Source organism: Catharus ustulatus, chromosome 33 (genome assembly GCF_009819885.2).
Source record: "Catharus ustulatus isolate bCatUst1 chromosome 33, bCatUst1.pri.v2, whole genome shotgun sequence".
NCBI lineage: Eukaryota > Metazoa > Chordata > Aves > Passeriformes > Turdidae > Catharus > Catharus ustulatus.
In genome coordinates this window covers 548004-571668 of record NC_046253.1, presented here as the reverse complement: position 1 = coordinate 571668, position 23665 = coordinate 548004, and the positions used below count along the sequence as shown (strand labels likewise).

The 23665-nt window shown below is 51.8% G+C and overlaps 1 protein-coding gene across 1 annotated transcript in view; it reads right to left on the bottom strand.

The window, feature by feature from the left end:
* CARM1 (coactivator associated arginine methyltransferase 1) overlaps window positions 1-22599 on the bottom strand; it is a 29560-nt gene extending 6961 nt beyond the window's left edge. Inside the window, 12 exon segments of the mRNA XM_033083680.1 lie at window positions 651-676; window positions 788-876; window positions 4050-4190; window positions 4193-4226; window positions 6809-6880; window positions 6882-6920; window positions 9436-9540; window positions 16501-16567; window positions 16569-16605; window positions 18237-18362; window positions 22456-22581; window positions 22584-22599. Coding sequence (XP_032939571.1) covers window positions 651-676; window positions 788-876; window positions 4050-4190; window positions 4193-4226; window positions 6809-6880; window positions 6882-6920; window positions 9436-9540; window positions 16501-16567; window positions 16569-16605; window positions 18237-18362; window positions 22456-22581; window positions 22584-22599 — 878 coding nt within the window.
* Between the last annotated feature and the right edge of the window lie 1066 nt (window positions 22600-23665).

Genomic DNA, 23665 nt, shown 5'->3' with positions numbered 1-23665 from the left:
GGGACTGGGATCAGGGACTGGGATTGGGATCAGGGATTGGATCAGGATCAGGATCAGGGACTGGGATCAGGATCAGGGACTGGGATCAGGGACTGGAATCAGGGATCAGGGACCAGGACCAGGACCAGGATCAGGGACTGGGATCAGGGATTGGGATTGGGATCAGGGATTGGGACTGAGATCAGGATTAGGATTAGGACCAGGACCAGGATTAGAACTAGGATCAGCACTCACCAGAAGTTGGCCTTGGTGAACTGGGACTGGGATCAGGGATTGGGATCAGGATCAGGGACTGGGATCAGGATCAGGGATTGGGATCAGGATTGGGATCAGGACCAGGATTAGAACCAGGATTAGCACTCACCAGAAGTTGGCCTTGGTGAACTGAGACTGGGATCAGGGATTGGGATCAAGGACTGGGATCAGGATCAGGATCAGGGATCAGGATCAGGATCAGGAATTGGGACTGGGATCAGGACCAGGATTAGAACCAGGATTAGGACTCACCAGAAGTTGGCCTTGGTGAACTGGGATCAGGATCAGGATTAGGATCAGGGACTGGGATCAGGGATCAGGGACCAGGACCAGGATCAGGATCAGGGACTGGGATCAGGATCAGGATTAGGACCAGGATTAGGATCAGCACTCACCAGAAGTTGGCCTTGGTGAACTGGGACTGGGATCAGGGACTGGGATCAGGGATCAGGGACCAGGATCAGGATCAGGATCAGGGACTGGGATCAGGATCAGGATCAGGACTAGGATCAATATTAGGATCAGGACTCACAGAAGTTGGCCTTGGTGAACTGCCCATGTAGAGCTGCTCGTCCGTGAAGGGCGCCAGGTGAACGTCCCCGATCGTGGGGAACATGTTACCTGTGGGGGGGGGACAGGTGAGGGACAGGGGACACCCTGGGGGGACATCCTGGAGACCCCCCAGGCCCCTCCCAAACCCCTCACCTGTGGGTTCCAGGCACTTCCTGGTGTGCAGAGACCCCCAGGACCCCCCAGGACCCCTCACCTGTGGTTCCAGCCCCTCCAGGTCCTCCCAGCCTCTCACCTGAGGGTTCCAGAAACTTCTGGGTGTTCAGGGACCCCCAGGTCCCCCCAGGACCCTCACCTGTGTGTTTTATGTGTTCACCTGTGTGTTTTATGTTCTCACCTGTGTGTTTCATGCTCTCACCTGTGTGTTTCATGTTCTCACCTGTGTGTTTCATGTTCTCACTGTGTGTTTATGTTCTCACCTGTGTGTTTCATGTTCTCACCTGTGTGTTTCATGTTCTCACCTGTGTGTTTCATGTTCTCACCTGTGTGTTCATGTTCTCACCTGTGTGTTTCATGTTCTCACCTGTGTGTTTCATGTTCTCACCTGTGTGTTTCATGTTCTCACCTGTGTGTTTCATGTTCTCACCTGTGGGTTTCATGTTCTCACCTGTGGTTTCATGTTCTCACCTGTATGTTTTATGTGCTCACTTGTATTTCCAGGTGCTCACCTGTGTGTTTTATGTGCTCACCTGTGTGTTTTAGTTCTCACCTGTGTGTTTTATGTGCTCACCTGTGTATTTCATGTTCTCACCTGTGTGTTTCATGCTCTCACCTGTGGGTTTCAGGTACTTTTTAGCATGCAGGTAGCTCTCCAGCCCCCTCACCTGTGATCCCAGCCCCTCACCTGCGATCCCAGGTAACTCACATGTATGTTTCATGTTCTCACCTGTATGTTTTATGTTCTCACCTGTGTATTTCATGTTCTCACCTGTAGGTTTCAGGTACTTCTTGGCGTGCAGGGAGCTCTCCAGCCCCCTCACCTGTGATCCCAGCCCCTCACCTGTGTGTTTCATGTTCTCACCTGTGTGTTTTATGTTCTCACTGTGTATTTCATGCACTCACCTGTGTGTTTCATGTTCTCACCTGTGTGTTTTATGTTCTCACCTGTGTGTTTCATGTGCTCACCTGTGTATTCATGTTCTCACCTGTGTTTCATGCTCTCACCTGTGGGTTTCAGGTACTTTTTGGCATGCAGGTAGCTCTCCAGCCCCCCCAGGACCCCTCACCTGTGTGTTTTATGTTCTCACCTGTGTGTTTTATGTGCTCACCTGTGTGTTTCATGCACTCACCTGTAGGTTTCAGGTACTTTTTGGCATGCAGGTAGCTCTCCAGCCCCCCCAGGCCCTCACCTGTGTGTTTCATGCTCTCACCTGTGTGTTTTATGTTCTCACCTGTGTGTTTTATGTTCTCACCTGTGGGTTTTATGTGCTCACCTGTATTTCCAGGTGCTCACCTGTGGGATTTATGTTCTCACCTGTGATCCCAGCCCTCACCTGTATGTTTTATGTTCTCACCTGTATGTTTCATGTTCTCACCTGTATGTTTCATGCACTCACCTGTGGGTTTCAGGTACTTTTTGGCGTGCAGGGAGATCTCCAGCCCCCTCACTGTGATCCCAGATAACTCACCTGTATTTCCAGCCCTCACCTGTGTGTTTTATGTTCTCACCTGTGTGTTTTATGTTCTCACCTATGTATTCATGCCCTCACCTGTAGGTTTCAGGTATTTTTAGCGTGCAGGTAGCTCTCCAGCCCCTCACCTGTGATCCCAGTCCCTCACCTGGTGTTTCATGTTCTCACCTGTGTGTTTCATGTTCTCACCTGTGTGTTTCATGTTCTCACCTGTTGTTTTCATGCCCTCACCTGTTGGTTTCAGGTATTTTTTAGCATGCAGGTAGCTCTCCAGCCCCCTTACCTGTGATCCCAGGTGCTCACCTGTGTGTTTCATGTTCTCACCTGTATGTTTCATGCACTCACCTGTGTGTTTCATGCTCTCACCTGTAGGTTTCAGGTATTTTTTAGCATGCAGGTAGCTCTCCAGCCCCCCCAGGACCCCTCACCTGTATTTCCAGGTGCTCACCTGTGGGATTTATGTTCTCACCTGTGATCCCAGCCCTCACCTGTGTGTTTTATGTTCTCACCTGTGTGTTTCATGTTCTCACCTGTGTGTTTCATGTTCTCACCTGTGTGTTTTATGTTCTCACCTGTGTGTTTCATGCACTCACCTGTATGTTTCATGTTCTCACCTGTTGGTTTCAGGTACTTTTGGCGTGCAGGTAGCTCTCCAGCCCCCTTACCTGTGATCCCAGGTGCTCACCTGTGTGTTTCATGTCTCACCTGTGTTTCATGTTCTCACCTGTATGTTTCATGCACTCACCTGTGGGTTTCAGGTACTTTTTGGCATGCAGGTAGCTCTCCAGCCCCCCTAGCCCCTCTCACCTGTGTGTTTTATGAGCTCACCTGTATTTCCAGCCTCCCCTGTGTGTTTCATGTTCTCACCTGTGTGTTTCATGTTCTCACCTGTGTGTTTCATGTTCTCACCTGTATGTTTTATGCACTCACCTGTATGTTTTATGTTCTCACTGTTGTTTCATGCTCTCACCTGTAGGTTTCAGTACTTTTTAGCATGCAGGTAGCTCTCCAGCCCACTTACCTGTATTTCCAGGTGCTCACCTGTATGTTTCATGTTCTCACCTGTATGTTTCATGCTCTCACCTGTAGGTTCAGGTACTTCTTGGCGTGCAGGTAGCTCCTGTGTGTTTTATGCACTCACCTGTATTTCCAGGTGCTCACCTGTGTGTTTTATGTGCTCACCTGTGTATTTCATGTGCTCACCTGTGTGTTTTATGTGCTCACTGTATGTTTTATGCACTCACCTGTGTGTTTCATGTTCTCACCTGTATTTCCAGGTAACTCACCTGTAGGTTCAGGTATTTTTTGGCATGCAGGGAGCTCTCCAGCCCCTTACCTGTGATCCAGCCCCTCACCTGTGTTTTATGTTCTCACCTGTGTGTTTTATGTTCTCACCTGTGTGTTTCATGTTCTCACCTGTATGTTTCAGTTCTCACCTGTATGTTTCATGCTCTCACCTGTTGTTTTCATGCTCTCACCTGTAGGTTTCAGGTACTTTTTAGCATGCAGGTAGCTCTCCAGCCCCCTTACCTGCGATCCCAGGTAACTCACATGTATGTTTCATGTTCTCACCTGTATGTTTCATGCTCTCACCTGTAGGTTTCAGGTATTTTTTGGCGTGCAGGTAGCTCTCCAGCATGCGCTCGTTGAACAGCATGTAGCCCATGGGCTCCGAGATGATGATGTCCACCTGCTCAGGTAGGGACACCTCCTCCACCTTGCCCGGGATCACACGATGCGCTCCGTCAGGTTGTTGCTCTTCACCAGCACCTGGGCAAGAAAAAAAGGGGGAAAAATGGGGAAAAAGTGGGGAAAAAAAGGGAATTTATGAGGAAAAAAAATGGAGAAAATTGGGGAAAATGGGGAAAAAATGAGAAAAAAATTGGAGGAAATGGGGGAAAAAATTGGGGAGAAAATGCAGAAAAAATGGAGAATTATGGGAATTTATGGGGAATTATGGGGAAAAAATGGAGAAAATGGGGAAAAAACATTGGAAAAAATGGGGGAAAAATAGGGAATTAATGGACGATTATGGGGGATTTATGGGGAAAAAAATTGGAGAAAATGGGAAAAAATGGGAAACAAATGGAGAAAATGGGGGGAAAATGGGGGAAAATGGGGGGAAATATGGAGAAAAGATGGAGAAAAAATGGAGAAAAAATGGGAAATTTATGGGAAAAAAATGGGGAAAAAATGGGGAAATATGGGGAAAATATGGGGAAAAAATTGGAGAAAATGGGAAAAAAATTGGAGATAATGGGGAAAAAATAGGGAACTTATGGGGGATTTATGGGAATAAATGGGGAAAAATGGGGAAAAAAGGAGGAAAAAAAGGTGAGAAAAAATTGGAGGAAAAAATGGGGAAAAAATGGGAAAAAATGGGGAAAAAATGGAGAGAATGGGAAAAAAATGGGGGATTTATGGGGAATTAGGGGAATTTATGGGGAAAAAATTGGAGAAAATGGGAAAAAAATGGAGATAATGGGGGAAAAAATAGGGAATTAATGGGGGATTTATGGGGAATAAATGGGGAAAATGGGGGAAAAAATGGGGAATTTATGGGGAATTTATTGGGGAAAAATAGGAAAAAAAATTGGAGAAAATGGGAAAAAAGGGGGAAAAAAGGGGGAAAAAAGGGGGAAAAAAGGGGGAAAAAAGGGGGAAAAAAGGGGGAAAAAAGGGGGAAAAAAGGGGGAAAAAGGGGGAAAAAAGGGGGAAAAAAGGGGGAAAAAAGGGGGAAAAAAGGGGGAAAAAAGGGGGAAAAAAGGGGGGAAAAAGGGGGAAAAAAGGGGGAAAAAAAGGGGGAAAAAAGGGGGAAAAAAGGGGGAAAAAAGGGGGAAAAAAGGGGGAAAAAGGGGGGAAAAAGGGGAAATTGATGGGGAAAATAAAAGAGAAAGAAAAAAAGAGAAAGAAAAAAAAGAAAAAGAGAAAGAAAAAAAGAAAAAAAGAGAAAGAAAAAAAGAAAAAAGAGAAAGAAAAAGAAAGAAAAAAGAGAACGAAAAAAAGGGGAAAAGAAAAGGGAAAAAAATAATGGGACAAAAAAGGGGCAAAAAAAGGGAAAAAATAAAGGGGAGGAAAAATAAAGGAGAAAAATAATGGGGAAAAAATAATAGGGGAAATAAATAAAACCAAGGGAAAAAATAAATAAAATGAAGGAAAAAATAAATAATAAGAAAGGAAAGAGAAATAAAATAAAGAGAAAAATAAAATAAAGGGGGGAAATAAAAGGGAAAAAAGTGGGGGGGAAAAGGGTTGAGGGTGGGGACCCCTCCCCAGGTTTCTGAGGACCCCTCCCCAGTATTTTTTAGAGACCTCTCCCAGTTATTTTTTCCCCCCCCTCAGCGTGCTGGGCCATGGTCTCCCCAGTTTTAGGGACCCCTCCCCAGTTTTAGGGACCCTCCCCAGTTCTGGGACCCCTCCCCAGTTTTAGGGACCCCTCCCCAGCTTTAGAGACCCCTCCCAGGGTTCTGGGACCCCTCCCCATTTATTTTTTTCCCCACTCAGCGTGCTGGGCCATGGTGCTCCCAGCTCTGGGACCCCTCCCCAGTTTTTTCTGGTGACCCTCCCAGGTTCAGGGACCCCTCCCCAGTTCAGAGACCCTCCCAGGGTTCAGGGACCCCTCCCCATTTATTTTGCCCCCACCTCAGCGTGCTGGGCCATGGTGCTCCCCAGGTTCTGGGACCCCTCCCCAGGTTTTTTAGGGACCCCTCCCAGGTTTTTCTGGGACCCCTCCCCAGTTTTTTTTTGGGACCCCTCCCCAGTTATTTTTTCCCCCCACCTCAGCGTGCTGGGCCATGGTGCTCCCCAGCTCTGGGACCCCTCCCCAGTTTTTAGAGACCCTCCCCAGTTTCAGGGACCCCTCCCCAGTTATTTTTTGTCCCCACCTCAGCGTGCTGGGCCCATGGTGCTCCCCAGTTCTGGGACCCCTCCCCAGCTTTAGGGACCCCTCCCCAGTTTTATTTTCCCCCACCTCAGCATGCTGGGCATGGTGCTCCCCAGTTTTTAGGGACCCCTCCCCAGTTTTTTTTGGTGACCCTCCAATTTGGTGACCCTCCCCAGTTTTAGGGACCCCTCCTCAGTTTTAGGGACCCCTCCCCAGTAATTTCCCCCCACCTCAGCGTGCTGGGCCATGGTGCTCCCCAGTTTTTTTTGGGACCCCTCCCCAGTTTCAGGGACCCCTCCCCAGGTTTTTTGAGGACCTCTCCCCAGTTTTTTTGCCCACCTCAGCGTGCTGGGCCATGGTGCTCCCCAGTTTTTTTGGGATCCCTCTCTGTTTCAGGGACCCCTCCCAGGGTTCAGGGACCCCTCCCCAGCTTTAGAGACCCCTCCCCATTTATTTTTTTTGTCCCCACCTCAGCGTGCTGGGCCATGGTGCTCGCCTCCACGGCGTAAATCTTCCTGGCCCCGGCCTGGGCTGCAAAAAAACGAGAGGATGCCCGAGCCACAGCCAACATCCAGAACAATCTGGGGGGAAAAAATGGGAAAAATGGGGTGAAAATGGGGTGAAAAGGGGGAAAAATGGGGTGGGGGGAGGCACAGCCAACATCCAGAACAATCTATGGGGAAAAAATGGGAAAAATGGGGAGAAATGGGGAAAAAATGGGGTAGGGGGATCAGAAAAGGGGTGGGGGGGTCAGAAAATGGGGTGGGGGGAGCCACAGCCAACATCCAGAACAATCTATGGGGAAAAAATGGGGTGGGGGGCTCAGAAAATGGGGTGGGGGAGGCACAGCCAACATCCAGAATGATCTGAGGGGAAAAAATGGGAAAAAATGGGGTGAAAATGGGGTGGGGGTTCAGAAAATTGGGTGGGGGGAGCCACAGCCAACATCCAGAACAATCTATGGGAAAAAATGGGGTGGGGGGCTCAGAAAATGGGGTGGGGGGAGGCACAGCCAACATCCAGAATGATCTGAGGGGGAGAAAATGGGGTGGGGGGCTCAAACAAAGGGGTGAGGGATCTTGCTGGAGCCTGGATGAATCCCCCTGCCAAAAGAACCTGAAGCCCCCTGAAAATGACCCCAAAAGGAGCCAAATTCCTCAAACTCCCCCAAATGATCCCAAAAGGATCTGAAGTCCCCTGGAAACAACCCCAAAATGACCCCAAAAGGACTCTGTCCCCCTCAGAAGGACCCAGAATTCCCCCCAAACCCCCAGAAGGACCTGAAGCCACCCAGAGCGACCCCAAAAGTACCCAAACCCCCCTAAAATTACCCAAAATCCCCCCAAAACGACCCAAAAGGATCCAAATTACCCCCAAAAGGACCTGAACCCCACAAAGGGACCCCAAAAGGACCCCAAATCACCCCCTAAACCCCCCCAAAATGACCAAACTTCCCTCAAAAGGACCCAAATCCCCCAAACTCCCCCAAAATGACCCCAGAAGGACCCAAAATCCCCCCTAAATGCCCTCAAAGACCCAAACCCCCCCAAAATCCCCCAGAAGGACCCCAAACCCCTCAGAGGGACCCAAATCCCCCCAAAAAGGACCCCAAAAGTACCCAAATCCCTCTGAAATTACCCCAAATCCCCCATGAGGAACCCAAAAGACCCAAATTCCCCCAAACTCCCCCAAAATGACACCAGAAGGACCCCAAACCCCCCAGAGGGACCCAAGCCCCCTCTAAACCCCCCAAAATGACCCAAACTCCCCCCCAAACTCCCCCCAAAAAGGACCCCAAACCCCCCAGAGGGACCCAAAATCCCCCCCTAAATCCCTCAAAAAGACCCAAATTCCCCCAAACTCCCCCCAAATGACACCAGAAGGACCTGAAGCCCCCCAAAATGACCCCAAAAGGACCCTGTACCCCCCAGAAGGACCAAAATCCCCCTAAACCCCTCCAGAAGGACCTGAAGCCCCCTGAAACAACCCCAAAATGATCCCAAACCCCCCTAAAAAGACCCAAACTCCCCCAAAAGCTCCCAACAGCCCCAAACCGCCCCAGAAGGACCTGAAACCCCCAGAAGGATCCCAAGCCGTCCCTAAACTCCCCCAGAAGGACCCCAAATCCCCCCCAATCCCCCCAAAAGGACCCAAACTGCCCCAAAAAGACCCAAGCCCCTCCAAACCCTCCCAAAGGGACCCCAGAAGGACCCCAAACCCCCCAAAATGACCCAAATCCCTCAAAAGGACCCAAATTCCCCAAACTTTCCCCCAAAAGGGCCCCCAACCTCCCAGAGGGACCCCAAAAGACCCAAACTCCCCCCCAAAATCCCCAAACGGACCCCAAATCACCCCCTAAACCCCCCAAAATGACCCAAACTTCCCTCAAAAGGACCCAAATCCCCCCAAACTCCCCCCAAAATGACCCCAAAATGACCCAAACTCCCCCAAAAAGGACCCAAATCCCCCCAAACTCCCCCTAGAGGGTCCCAAAAGGACCTGTCCCCCCAAAAAAGACCCAAAATGCCCCCTGAAACTCCAAAAGGACCTGAAGCCCCCTGGAAATGACCCAAAAGGACCCAAATCCCTCTGAAATTACCCCAAATCCCCCCCAAAACGACCCCAAAAGGATCCAAATTACCCCAAAATGACACCAGAACGACCCTGTACCCCCCAGAGGGACCCAAAATCCCCCCTAAACCCCCTCAAAGGGATCCAAACTCCCCCCAAAAACCCCCAGAAAGACCCCAAACCCCCCAGAGGGACCCCAAAAGACCATGTACCCCCCCAGAAGGACCCCAAATCCCCCCAGAGGGACCCAAAATCCCCACTAAATCCCCTCCAAAAAGACCCAAATTCCCCAAACTCCCCCCAAAATGACACCAGAAGGACCTGAAACCCCCCCAAAAGGGCCCAAAATCCCCCTAAACCTCCCAAAGGGACCCAAACCCCCCCAGAGGACCCCAAATCCCCCCAGAAGGACCCAAATCACCCCTAAACCCCCAAAATGACCCAAACTTCCCTCAAAAGGACCCAAATCCCCCCAAAATGACCCAGAAGGACCCCAGACCCTCAAGGGACCCCAGCCCTCCCCACCTTGTCCTTGAAGTCGCTGTGGTTCTGCAGGATGGCGCGTTGGTACGTGCCGGTGCGGACGTAATCCTGCATCATGTTCTGCTGCTGGGACAGGTACCCATAGAACTGCCAGGACAGACAGACAGACAGACAGACAGACAGACAGACAGTGAGCACAGGGATCCTGCAGCATGTTCTGCCCCATAGAACTGCCAGACAGACAGACAGACAGACAGACAGACGACAGACAGACAGTGAGCACGGGACTGCAGCATGTTCTCCCCATAGAACTGCCAGACAGACAGACAGACAGACAGACAGACAGTGAGCACAGGGATCCTGCAGCATGTTCTGCCCCATAGAACTGCCAGACAGACAGACAGACAGACAGACAGACAGACAGTGAGCACAGGGATCCTGCAGCATGTTCTGCCCCATAGAACTGCCAGACAGACAGACAGACAGACAGACAGACAGTGAGCACAGGGATCCTGCAGCATGTTCTGTCCCATAGAACTGCCAGACAGACAGACAGACAGACAGACAGTGAGCACAGGGATCCTGCAGCATGTTCTGCCCCATAGAACTGCCAGACAGACAGACAGACAGACAGACAGACAGTGAGCACAGGGATCCTGCAGCATGTTCTGCCCATAGAACTGCCAGACAGACAGACAGACAGACAGACAGACAGTGAGCACAGGGATCCTGCAGCATGTTCTGCCCCACAGAACTGCCAGACAGACAGACAGACAGACAGACAGACAGTGAGCACAGGGATCCTGCAGCATGTTCTGCCCCATAGAACTGCCAGACAGACAGACAGACAGACAGACAGACAGTGAGCACAGGGATCCTGCAGCATGTTCTGTCCCATAGAACTGCCAGACAGACAGACAGACAGACAGACAGACAGACAGACAGTGAGCACAGGGATCCTGCAGCATGTTCTGTCCATGGAGACTGCCAGACAGACAGACAGACAGACAGACAGACAGTGAGCACAGGGATCCTGCAGCATGTTCTGCCCATAGAACTGCCAGCCAGACAGACAGACAGACAGACAGTGAGCACAGGGATCCTGCAGCATGTTCTGTCCACAGAACTGACAGACAGACAGACAGACAGACAGACAGACAGACAGTGAGCACAGGGATCCTGCAGCATGTTCTGTCCATAGAACTGCCAGACAGACAGACAGACAGACAGACAGTGAGCACAGGGATCCTGCAGCATGTTCTGCCCCATGGAACTGACAGACAGACAGACAGACAGACAGACAGTGAGCACAGGGATCCTGCAGCATGTTCTGTCCATAGAACTGCCAGACAGACAGACAGACAGACAGACAGACAGACAGTGAGCACAGGATCCTGCAGCATGTTCTGCCCATAGAACTGCCAGACAGACAGACAGACAGACAGACAGACAGACAGTGAGCACAGGGATCCTGCAGCATGTTCTGTCCATGGGACTGCCAGACAGACAGACAGACAGACAGACAGACAGACAGTGAGCACAGGGATCCTGCAGCATGTTCTGTCCATAGAACTGCCAGACAGACAGACAGACAGACAGACAGACAGACAGTGAGCACAGGGATCCTGCAGCATGTTCTGCCCATAGAACTGCCAGACAGACAGACAGACAGACAGACAGACAGTGAGCACAGGGATCCTGCAGCATGTTCTGCCCCATAGAACTGCCAGACAGACAGACAGACAGACAGACAGTGAGCACAGGGATCCTGCAGCATGTTCTGCCCCATAGAACTGCCAGACAGACAGACAGACAGACAGACAGACAGACAGTGAGCACAGGGATCCTGCAGCATGTTCTGTCCATGGAACTGCCAGACAGACAGACAGACAGACAGACAGACAGTCAGTGAGCACAGGGATCCTGCAGCATGTTCTGCCCATAGAACTGCCAGACAGACAGACAGACAGACAGACAGACAGTGAGCACAGGGATCCTGCAGCATGTTCTGCCCACAGAACTGCCAGACAGACAGACAGACAGACAGACAGACAGACAGTGAGCACAGGGATCCTGCAGCATGTTCTGTCCATAGAACTGCCAGACAGACAGACAGACAGACAGACAGTGAGCACAGGGATCCTGCAGCATGTTCTGCCCATGGAACTGCCAGACAGACAGACAGACAGACAGACAGACAGTGAGCACAGGGATCCTGCAGCATGTTCTGTCCATAGAACTGCCAGACAGACAGACAGACAGACAGACAGACAGACAGTGAGCACAGGGATCCTGCAGCATGTTCTGCCCTACATAGAACTGCCAGACAGACAGACAGACAGACAGACAGACAGACAGTGAGCACAGGGATCCTGCAGCATGTTCTGCCCATAGAACTGCCAGACAGACAGACAGACAGACAGACAGACAGACAGTGAGCACAGGGATCCTGCAGCAAGTTCTGCCCATAGAACTGCCAGACAGACAGACAGACAGACAGACAGACAGTGAGCACAGGGATCCTGCAGCGTGTTCTGCCCATAGAACTGCCAGACAGACAGACAGACAGACAGACAGTGAGCACAGGGATCCTGCAGCGTGTTCTGCCCCATAGAACTGCCAGACAGACAGACAGACAGACAGACAGTGAGCACAGGGATCCTGCAGCATGTTCTGCCCATAGAACTGCCAGACAGACAGACAGACAGACAGACAGTGAGCACAGGGATCCTGCAGCATGTTCTGTCCATAGAACTGCCAGACAGACAGACAGACAGACAGTGAGCACAGGGATCCTGCAGCATGTTCTGCCCATAGAACTGCAGGACAGACAGACAGACAGACAGACAGACAGACAGTGAGCACAGGGATCCTGCAGCGTGTTCTGCCCCATAGAACTGCCAGACAGACAGACAGACAGACAGACAGTGAGCACAGGGATCCTGCAGCATGTTCTGTCCATAGAACTGCCAGACAGACAGACAGACAGACAGTGAGCACAGGGATCCTGCAGCATGTGCTGCCCATAGAACTGCCAGACAGACAGACAGACAGACAGACAGACAGTGAGCACAGGGATCCTGCAGCATGTTCTGCCCATAGAACTGCCAGACAGACAGACAGACAGACAGACAGACAGACAGTGAGCACAGGGATCCTGCAGCATGTTCTGCCATAGAACTGCCAGACAGACAGACAGACAGACAGACAGACAGACAGTGAGCACAGGGATCCTGCAGCATGTTCTGCCCCATAGAACTGCCAGACAGACAGACAGACAGACAGACAGACAGACAGTGAGCACAGGGATCCTGCAGCATGTTCTGCCCCATAGAACTGCCAGACAGACAGACAGACAGACAGACAGACAGTGAGCACAGGGATCCTGCAGCATGTTCTATCCATAGAACTGCCAGACAGACAGACAGACAGACAGACAGACAGACAGACAGACAGTGAGCACAGGGGATCCTGCAGCATGTCTATCCATAGAACTGCCAGACAGACAGACAGACAGACAGACAGACAGTGAGCACAGGGATCCTGCAGCATGTTCTGCCCCATAGAACTGCAGACAGACAGACAGACAGACAGACAGACAGACAGTGAGCACAGGGATCCTGCAGCATGTTCTGAACATAGAACTGCCAGACAGACAGACAGACAGAGACAGACAGACAGTGAGCACAGGGATCCTGCAGCATGTTCTGTCCATAGAACTGCCAGACAGACAGACAGACAGACAGACAGTGAGCACAGGGATCCTGCATCATGTTCTGCTGCTGGGACAGGTACCCATAGAACTGCAGGACAGACAGACAGACAGACAGACAGACAGACAGTGAGCACAGGGATCCTGCAGCATGTTCTGTCCATAGAACTGCCAGACAGACAGACAGACAGACAGACAGAGAGCACAGGGATCCTGCAGCATGTTCTGTCCCATAGAACTGCCAGACAGACAGACAGACAGACAGACAGACAGACAGTGAGCACAGGGATCCTGCAGCATGTTCTGTCCATGGGACTGCCAGACAGACAGACAGACAGACAGACAGACAGACAGTGAGCACAGGGATCCTGCAGCGTGTTCTGCCCCATAGAACTGCCAGACAGACAGACAGACAGACAGTGAGCACAGGGATCCTGCAGCATGTTCTGCCCATAGAACTGCCAGACAGACAGACAGACAGACAGACAGACAGACAGTGAGCACAGGGATCCTGCAGCATGTTCTGCCCCATAGAACTGCCAGACAGACAGACAGACAGACAGACAGTGAGCACAGGGATCCTGCAGCGTGTTCTGTCCATAGAACTGCCAGACAGACAGACAGACAGACAGACAGTGAGCACAGGGATCCTGCAGCATGTTCTGAACATAGAACTGCCAGACAGACAGACAGACAGACAGACAGTGAGCAGGGATCCTGCAGCATGTTCTGCCCCATAGAACTGCCAGACAGACAGACAGACAGACAGACAGTGAGCACAGGGATCCTGCAGCATGTTCTGCCCATAGAACTGCCAGACAGACAGACAGACAGACAGACAGACAGACAGGAGCACAGGGAGGGACAGAGGACACAGGGACAGACAGACGGACCTCAGCACGGGGATGGGCATGGGGACAGACAGACACAGGGATGGACAGATGGACGTGAGGCTGGGGATGGACATGGGATGGACACAGGACAGAGAGACAGACGGACGGATTTGAACCATGGGGACAGACACAGGGACACGGGGATGGACAGAGGGACACAGAGACGGACAGACAGACGTGAGCCCCAGGGATGGACACAGGGATGGACACAGGAACACGGGGACACAGGGACATGAGCCCAGGGATGGACACAGGGATGGACACAGGGACAGATGGACACACAGACACAGGGACATGAGCCCGGGGATGGACAGAGGGACAGAGGGACACACGGACAGACAGACAGGCGTGAGCCCAGGGACAGACAGATGGACACACAGACACAGGGACACGGGGACACAGGGACATGAGCCCAGGGATGGACACAGGGATGGACACAGGGACATGGGGACAGAGGGACACAGGGACACATGGACACAGGGACATGAGCCCAGGGACGGACACAGGGATGGACAGAAGGACACACAGACATGAGCCCAGAGATGGACACATGGAGGGACAGAGGGACACACGGACGGATGTGAGCCATGGGGATGGACACAGGGATGGACACAGGGACATGGGGACAGAGAGACCGATGGATGGACGGGCATGAGCCTGGGAATGGACATGGGGACACAGGGACAGAGAGACACAGGGACACAGGGACACAGGGACATGAGCCCAGGGATGGATAGAGGACATGGGGACGGACATGGGGACACAGGGACAGATGGACACAGGGACAGATGGATGGACGTGAGTCCAGGGACGGACAAGGGGATGGACACAGGGACAGATGTGACCCCCAGGGACGGACACACGGACACGGGGACAGACACAGAGACAGAGGGACAGATGGACACAGGGACAGACACAGGGACCCTGGGACCCCCAGCCCCAGTATTTGCCCCCAGGAGCAGGAATTGTCCCTCAGACCCAGGAATTGCCCCAGGATTTGTCCCCAGGAGCAGGAATTGCCCCCCCAGCCCCAGGAATTAACCCCCCAGCTCCGGGATCTGCCCCCCCAGGAGCAGGAATTGCCCCCAGGATCAGAAATTGCCCCCAGGAACAGGATTTGCCCCAGGATCTGCCCCCAGGAGCAGAAATTGCCCCCCCAGCCCCAGGAACTGCCCCCCCAGGAGCAGGAATTGCCCCAGGATCTGCCCCCAGCCCCAGGATTTGCCCCCCAGGAGCAGCAACTGCCCCCAGCCCCACCTGGAGCAGGAATTGCCCCCCCCAGCCCCAGAATTTACCCCCCCAGGAGCAGGAATTGCCCCCCAGGGGCAGGATTTACCCCCCCAGCCCCAGGATTTGCCCCCCCAGGAGCAGGAATTGCCCCCCCAGGAGCAGGATTTGCCCCCCAGCCCAGGAATTGCCCCAGGATTTACCCCAGGAGCAGGAATTGCCCCTCCAGGGGCAGGATTTGACCCCCAGCCCCAGGAATTGCCCCTCCAGGGGCAGGATTTGACCCCAGCCCCAGGAATTGCCCCCCCAGGGGCAGGATTTGCCCCCCCAGCCCCAGGATCTGCCCCACCAGGAGCAGGAATTGCCTCAGGATTTGCCCCCCAGCCCCAGGATTTACCCCCCCAGGAGCAGGATCTGCCCCACCTGGAGCAGGATTTGCCCCAGCAGGAACAGGATTTGCCCCCCCAGCCCCAGGAATTAACCCCCCAGCCCCAGGATTTACCCCCAGGAGCAGGAATTGCCCCAGGAACTGCCCCCAGCCCCAGGAATTGCCCCCCAGGGGCAGGAATTGCCCCCAGGAGCAGGAATTACCCCCCCCCAGGAGCAGAAATTGCCTCCCCAGGAGCAGGATTTACCCCCCCAGGAGCAGAATTTGCCCCTCCAGGGGCAGGATTTGCCCCCCCAGGAGCAGGATTTACCCCCCCCCAGGAGCAGGAATTGCCCCCCAGGAGCAGGATTTAGCCCCCAGCCCCAGGAATTGCCCCCTCCAGCCCCAGGATTTACCCCCAGGAGCAGGAACTGTCCTCCCAGGAGCAGGAATTACCCCTCCAGGGGCAGGATTTGCCCCCCCAGCCCCAGGAATTGCCCCCAGCCCCAGGAATTGTCCCAGGATTTACCCCAGGAGTAGGAATTACCCCCCCAGGAGCAGAAATTACCCCTCCAGGGGCAGGAACTGCCCAGGATCTGCCCCCAGGAGCAGGATCTGCCCCACCTGGAGCAGGATTTGCCCCAGCAGGAACAGGATTTGCCCCCCCAGCCCCAGGAATTAACCCCCCAGCCCCAGGATTTACCCCCAGGAGCAGGATTTGCCCCCCAGCCCCAGGATTTGCCCCCCCAGGGGCAGTAATTACCCCCCAGCCCCAGGATTTGCCCCCCAGGAGCAGGATCTGCCCCCAGGAGCAGGAATTGCCCCAGGAATTGCCCCCCCAGGAGCAGGAATTACCCCCCCAGGGGCAGGAATTGCCCCCCCAGGAGCAGGAACTGCCCCAGCCCCACCTGGAAGTACTGCACGGCCGAGGACTCCTCGGTCCTCTCGCTGAACACGAGCGCTCCGTGTTGTGCCCCGGCAGTTCTTCAGGATGTTGTAAAAGGAGCAGAAATCTGGGAAAAATGGGGGGTGGGGGGGTCACACGGGGGTCTGGGGGGGATTTGGGGGGGTCACACGGGGGATTTGGGGTCCCTGGGGAAAATTCTGGGGGTCCCAAGGGGGTCTGAGTGGGGATTTGGGGGTCCCTGGGGGGGATTTTGGGGGTCCATGGAGGGTCTGGGAGTCCCCAGGGGGGTCACAAAGAGGACTGGGGGGTCCCTGGGGAAAATTCTGGGGGTCCCAGGGGGGTCCCAGTGGGATTTTGGGGTTCCCCAGGGGGTCTGAGTGGGGATTTGGGGGTCTCAGCAGGGATTGAGGGTCCCTGGGACGGGTTTTTGGGGGTCCCAGTGGGATTTTGGGTGTCCCAGGTGGGCTGAGTGGGATTTGGGGGTCCCTGGGGGGTCACACAGGGATTTGGGGGTCCCTGGGGAAATTCTGAGGGTCCCCAGGGGGGTCCCAGTGGATTTTGGGGGTCTCAGTGGGGATTTGGAGGTCCCTGGGGGGGATTTTGGGGGTCCCAGTGGGGTACCAGTGGGATTTTGGGGGTCTCTGTGGGGATTTGGGGGTCCCTGGGGGGATTTTGGGGGTCCATGGAGGGTCTGGGAGTCCCCAGGGGGGTCACAAAGAGGACTGGGGGTCCCTGGGGAAAATTCTGGGGGTCCCAGGGGGTCCCAGTGGGATTTTGGGGTTCCCCAGGGTGGCTGAGTGGGGATTTGGGGGTCTCTGGGAGGGATTTTGGGGTCCCCTGGGGGGTCCTAGCAGGGATTTGGGGGTCCCCAGGGTGGCTGGGTGGGGATTTGGGGGTTGCTGGGGGTCATTTGGGGGTCTCACTGGAATTTTGGGGGTCCCTGGGGGAAATTCTGGGGTCCCAGTGGGGTCCCAGTGGGATTTTGGGGGTCCCAGCAGGGATTTGGGGGTCCCTGGGGGGGACTTTGGGGGTCCCAGGGGGATTTTGGGGGTCCCTGGGGGAAATTCTGGGGGTCCTCAGAGGGTCTGAGTGGGGTTTTGGGGGTCCCTGAGTGGGATTTTGGGGGTCCCAGTGAGAATTTGGGAGTCCCAGCAGGGCCTGGGAAGGATTTTGGGGGTCCCCAGGGGGGTCTGAGTGAGATTTTGGGGGTCCCAGTGGGATTTTTGGGGGTCCCTGGATGAATTTTTGGTGAATTTTTGAGTAAATTTTGCGCGAATTTTCGCGGTTTCTCTGTGGATTTGGGGAGGATTTGGGGGTCCCTGGATGGATTTTGGGGAGGATTCTGGGGTCTCTGTACCATTGGGGGTCCCAAACTGCAGCAGCACGCTGTTGCAGCCCAGGGTGATGATGAAGAATTTTGAGTGAATTTTTTGTGAATTTTTTAAGAATTTTTGTGAATTTTTGCGGATTTTTCACGGTTTCTCTGTGTATTTTGGGGAGGATTTTGGGGGTCCCTGGGTGTATTTTGAGGATGATTTTGGGGGTCTCTGCACCCTTGGGGTCCCAAACTGCAGCAGCACGCTGTGGCAGCCCAGGGTAATGATGAAGATTTTTTGTGAATTTTTTAAGAATTTTTTGCGAATTTTGCGCGGAATTTTCGCGGTTTCTCTGTAAATTTTGAGGAGGATTTTGGGGGTCCCAGGGTGGATTTTGGGAGGATTTTGGGGGTCTCTGTACCGTTGGGGGTCCCAAACTGCAGCAGCACGCTGTTGCAGCCCAGGGTGATGATGAAGGATTGTTTCCCCACCCGGCTGCACTCGGTGTCTCGGGACACGGAGCACTTGAACACGCACAGGTCTTCATCTGGGAGGGAAAAAAAAAAATGGGATGAGGGGGGAAAATATCAGGAATGAGGGGAAAAAATATCAGGAATTAGGGGGGAAAATATCAGGAATGAGGGGGAAAAATATCAGGAATGAGGGAGAAAAATGTTGGGGATCACAGGGAAAAATGTGGGGGATGAGGGGAAAAAATATCGGGGATGTGGGAAAAAAATATCAGGAATGAAAGGGAAAAATGTTGGAATAAGGGGAAAAAAATATCAGGAATGAGGAAAAAAATTGGGAATGAAAAGTGGAAAAGTATTGGGGATGAGAGGGAAAAATATCAGGAATGAGAGGGAGAAATGTTGGGGATGAGGGAGAAAAAATATCAGGAATGAGAAAAAAAATTGGGATTGACAGGAGGAAAATTTGTATTGAGAGGGGAAAAATATTGGGAGTGAGAGGGGAAAAATATCAGGAATGAGGAAAAAAAATTGGGATTGATAAAAGGAAAATTGGGAATAGAAAGTGGAAAAATATTGGGAATGAAGGAGAAAAATATTGGGGATGAGAGGAAGAAATATTGGGGATGAGGGGAAAAAAATATCAGGAATGAGGAAAAAAATTGGGATCAACAGGAGAAAAATTGGGAATGAAAAGTAGAAAAATGTTGGGGATGAGAGGAGGAAAAGTATCAGGAATTTAAAAAAAAATTGGATTGACAGGGGAAAATTTGGAATAGAAAGTGGAAAAATATATGGGAATGAGGGGGAAAAAATATCAGGAATGAGGAAAAAAATTTGGGAATGAAAAGGAAAATTGGGGATGAAAAATGGAAAAATGTTGGGGATAAGAGGAGGAAAAGTATCAGGAATTTAAAAAAAAATTGGGATTGACAAGGGAAAAATTTGGAATGAGAGGGGAAAAATATTGGGGATGAGAGGAAAAAATGTTGGGGATGAGGGGAAAAATATCAGGAATGAGGGAAAAAAAATTTGGGATTGATAAAAGGAAAATTGGGAATGAGGGGGAAAAATGTTGGGAGTGAGAGGAGGAAAATATCAGGAATTTAAAAAAAAATTGGGATTGACAGGGGAAAATTTGGGAATGGAAAGTGGAAAAATATTGGGAATGAAGGAGAAAAATATTGGGGATGAGAGGAAGAAATATTGGGGATGAGGTGGGAAAAAATATCAGGAATTTAAAAAAAAATTGGGATTTACAGGAGAAAAATTTGGAATAGAAAGTGGAAAAATATTGGGAGTGAGAGGAGGAAAAATAACAGGAATGAGTTAAAAATTTGGGATTGATAAAAGAAAAATTGGGAAATGAAGGGAGGAAAATGGGAATGGGGACAGGAAAAATATTGGGAATGGGGCGGGGAAAAAATCAGGAAAAAAGGAAAAAAATTCAGGGAAAAAAAGGGGAAAAAATGGGGAAAAAAGAGGAAAAAATGGAGAATAAGGGGGGAAATTATTGGGAATGAGGAGAGGAAAAATTGGGAATGAAGGGGGAAAAAAAATTGGAATGAGAGGGAAAAAGAGAGAGGAGGGAAAAACAGGAATGGAGAGGGAAAATTCAGGAATGAGAGGAAAAAAAATTGGGAATGAGAGGGGAAAAAATCAGGAATGAAATGGAAAAAAAAAATCAGGAAAAAAAAAAAAAATCGGGAATGAGGGGGGAAATGAGAGTGGAGGGAAAAATGGGAATGAGGGGAAAAAATAATGAGAAAAAGGAAATAAAAATCGGAATGAGAGGGAAAAAAAAAATCAGGAATGAGGAGGGAAAAAAATGAAAAAAAAGGAAATAAAATCGGGAATGAGAGGGGAAAAAAAATCAGGAATGAGGAGGGAAAAAAATTTTAAAAAGGAAATAAAATCGGGAATGAGAGGGAAAAAAAATCAGGAATGAGGAGGGAAAAAACAGAAAAAAGGAAATAAAAAATGGGGAATGAGAGGGAAAAAAATCAGGAATGAGGAGGGAAAAAAATGAAAAAAAAGAAATAAAATCAGGAATGAGGAGGGAAAAAAATGAAAAAAAAGGAAATAAAAATCAGGAATGAGAGGGGAAAAAAAATCAGAAATGAGGAGGGAAAAACGGGACCGGGTGGGATGAAGGGAAAAAAGGGAGGGGACAGAGAGGAAAAAAAAAAAAAAAAAAAAAAAAATCGCGAGGTGAGCACGAGGCCAAACCCCGCCCCACGCCGGTTCCGAAGCACAATTAACCCAATTAACCTAATTAACCTCTATTACAGCTCCCAAAGCCGAGCCCCGGGGGGGAGGAGCCGAAATTTGGGTCAGAATGAGGATTTTGGGTCCTGGGGGGGGGGGGGGGGGGGTTGAACCGCTCTGATCTCCAAAATAAATAAATAAAAAAATTCCTAAAAAGTTGCGCGGAACGAAAGGTTGGAGGTGAATTAAAAATTTAAATAAATTAAATTAAAATAAATAAAATAAAAGAGCAGATGTTCCCCCAGCACACACAAAGGCTGCCGTGCCTCAGTTTCCCTCATTAGCGCCGCTGATTAATTAACAACGAGGGGAGGGAGGGGGGGATGAGGAAAAACCCGGAAAAAAATTAAAATAAAATTTAATAAAAATTAAAGCACAAAGAGCTGAGTTTGGAGAAACAGAAACAGGGAAAAAAACTAAAAATTAAAAAAGAAAAAGCTACAAAAAGGAGGAAATCAGCGGAGACAAAGAGGAGCCGGCGGGGCCGAGACCCCTCCCCAAAAAAAGTGCCGGGAATTTTAAATCCCCCCTCGACCCTCGGGAGCCCTGAGCACCCCAAAACCCCCAAAAGTGACCCCAAAAGTGCCCCCAGACCCCGAATTTGCCTCATCCCCATCCCAGAGACCCCTCAGGGTCCTCAAATCCCCTCAGGACCCCCAAAATCACCTCAGACCCCTCAGAGCGCCCCTAAATCCCCTCAGAGACCCCTCAGGGTCCCCAAATCCCCTCAGGGCTCCCCTAAATCCTCACAGACCCCTCAGAGCGCCCCTAAATCCCCTCAGGGACCCCCAAATCCTCACAGCCCCCCCAAATTCTCAGGACCCTCAGGAGATTCCCCTAAATCCCCTCAGAGCCTCAGGGACCCCCAAAATCCCCTCAGGGACCCTCAGGATCCCCAAATTCCCTCAGGGACCCCAAAATCTCCTCAGACCCCTCAGGGACCCCCTAAATCCCCTCAGGGACCCCAAAATCCTCACAGACCCCCCCCCAAATTCTCAGGGACCCCTCAAATCTCCTCAGAGCCCTCAGGGACCCCCAAATCCCCTTAAGGTTCCCTCAAATCCTCACAGACCCCTCAGGGTCCCCAAATCCCCTCAGGGACCCCCAAAATCCCCTCAGACCCCTCAGGGCTCCCCCAAATCCTCAGAGACCCCTCAGAGCGCCCCTAAATCTCCTCAGAGCCCTCAGGACCCCCTAAATCCCCTCAGAATCCCCCCCAAATCCTCAGTGACCCCTCAGAGCTCCCTCAGATCCTCACAGACCCCTCAGGGCTCCCCAAATCTCCTCAGACCCCTCAGAAACCCCCTAAATCCCTCAGAATCCCCCCTAAATCTTCAGTGACCCCTCAGAGCCCCCTCAGATCCTCACAGACCCCTCAGGGCCCCCTAAATCCTCACTGACCCCTCAGGGCCCCCTAAATCCTCAGTGACCCTCAGAGCCCCCTCAAATCTCCTCAGACCCCTCAGGACCCCCTAAATCCCTCAGAATCGCCCTAAATCCTCACTGACCCTCAGAGCCCCTCAAATCTCCTCAGACCCCTCAGGGCGCCCCTAAATCCTCAGTGACCCCTCAGAGCTCCCTCAGATCCTCACAGACCCCTCAGGCCTCCCCTAAATCCCCTCAGCCCCCTCAGGCCCCGCCATCTCCTCACAGACCCCTCAGCGCCTCCCCAAATCCCCTCAGGGCCCCTTCCCGACCCCTGACCCCTCAGGGCTCCCCCTAAATCCCCCAGACCACTCAAAGCCTCCTCAAATCCCCTCAGGGCCTCCTCTCATCCTCTCCCAGCCCCACTGACCCTCAGGGCCCCTCCCCCATCCCCTCACATCCCCTCAGCTCCCTCGCCACCCCCCTCCCCCTCGCCGGGCCCCCCGCCCCTCCCGGGGCCGTCCCCGGCGCACTCACGGCCGTAGAGGGCGATGGCGGCGCTGTCGGGGCCGGTGCGGACCTCGAGGCGGAGCGGCTGCTGCTCCTGGTGCCGCTGGATCTCCCCGTTGGCGTCCCCGACCGTGAGGAGCCGCACGCCGGGAACACCGACACGGCGGCCATCTTGGACCGCGCCGCGCCCCGCCCCCCGCGGCCCCGCCCCCCGCGGGCCCCGCCCCCTGTGCGTGCTCCGCCCACCGCTGGCTCCGCCCATTGCGTGCGCCGCTTTCACTGAGCGTGATCCGCCCATTGCGTGCCCCGCCCATTTTTGGCTCCGCCCACCGTGCGTGCTCCGCCCACCGTGCGTGCGTGGTCACGCCCACCGTGCGTGGTCACGCCCCCTACGTGTGGTCACGCCCCACTCAGGGCAGGCCACGCCCCTCAAAAGGGCGGGAGAGGGGCGCCCCTGGCGGGAGGGAGGGGAATGGGAATAACGGGAATAATGGGAATAATAATAGGAATAATAATGGGATAATAATGGGAAAATAATGGAATAACAATGGGATAATAATGCGGATAATAATGGAATAATAACGGGAATAATAATGGGAATGATAGTGGGAATAATGGGGATAATTGTGGGAGTGATAGTGGGGATAATGAAGATAATAATGGGAATGATAGTGGGATAATAATGGGAATAATAATGGGATAATAATGGGATAATAATGGGAATAATAATGGGATAATAATGGGATAATAATGGGATAATAATGGAATAATAACAGGGAACAATAATGGGAATGATAGTGGGAATAATGGGGATAATTGTGGGAATAATGAGGATAATAATGGGAATAATGGGGATAATAATGGGAATGATAGTGGGATAATAACGAGGATAATAATGGGATAATAATGGGATAAAAATGGGATAATAATGGGATAATAATGGGATAATAATGAGAATTATGGGGACAATAATGGGGATAATAGTGGGAATAATAATGGGATAATAATGGGAATGATAATGGGGATAATAATGGGAATAATAGTGGGAATAATGGGGATAATAATAGAGATAATAGTGGGATAATAATGGGATAATAATGGGAATAATAATGGGATAATAATGGGAATGATAATGGGGATAATAATGGCAATAATAATGAGGATAATAATAAGAATAATAATGGGAATAATGGGGATAATAATATGGATAATAGTGGGAGCAATGGGGATAATAATG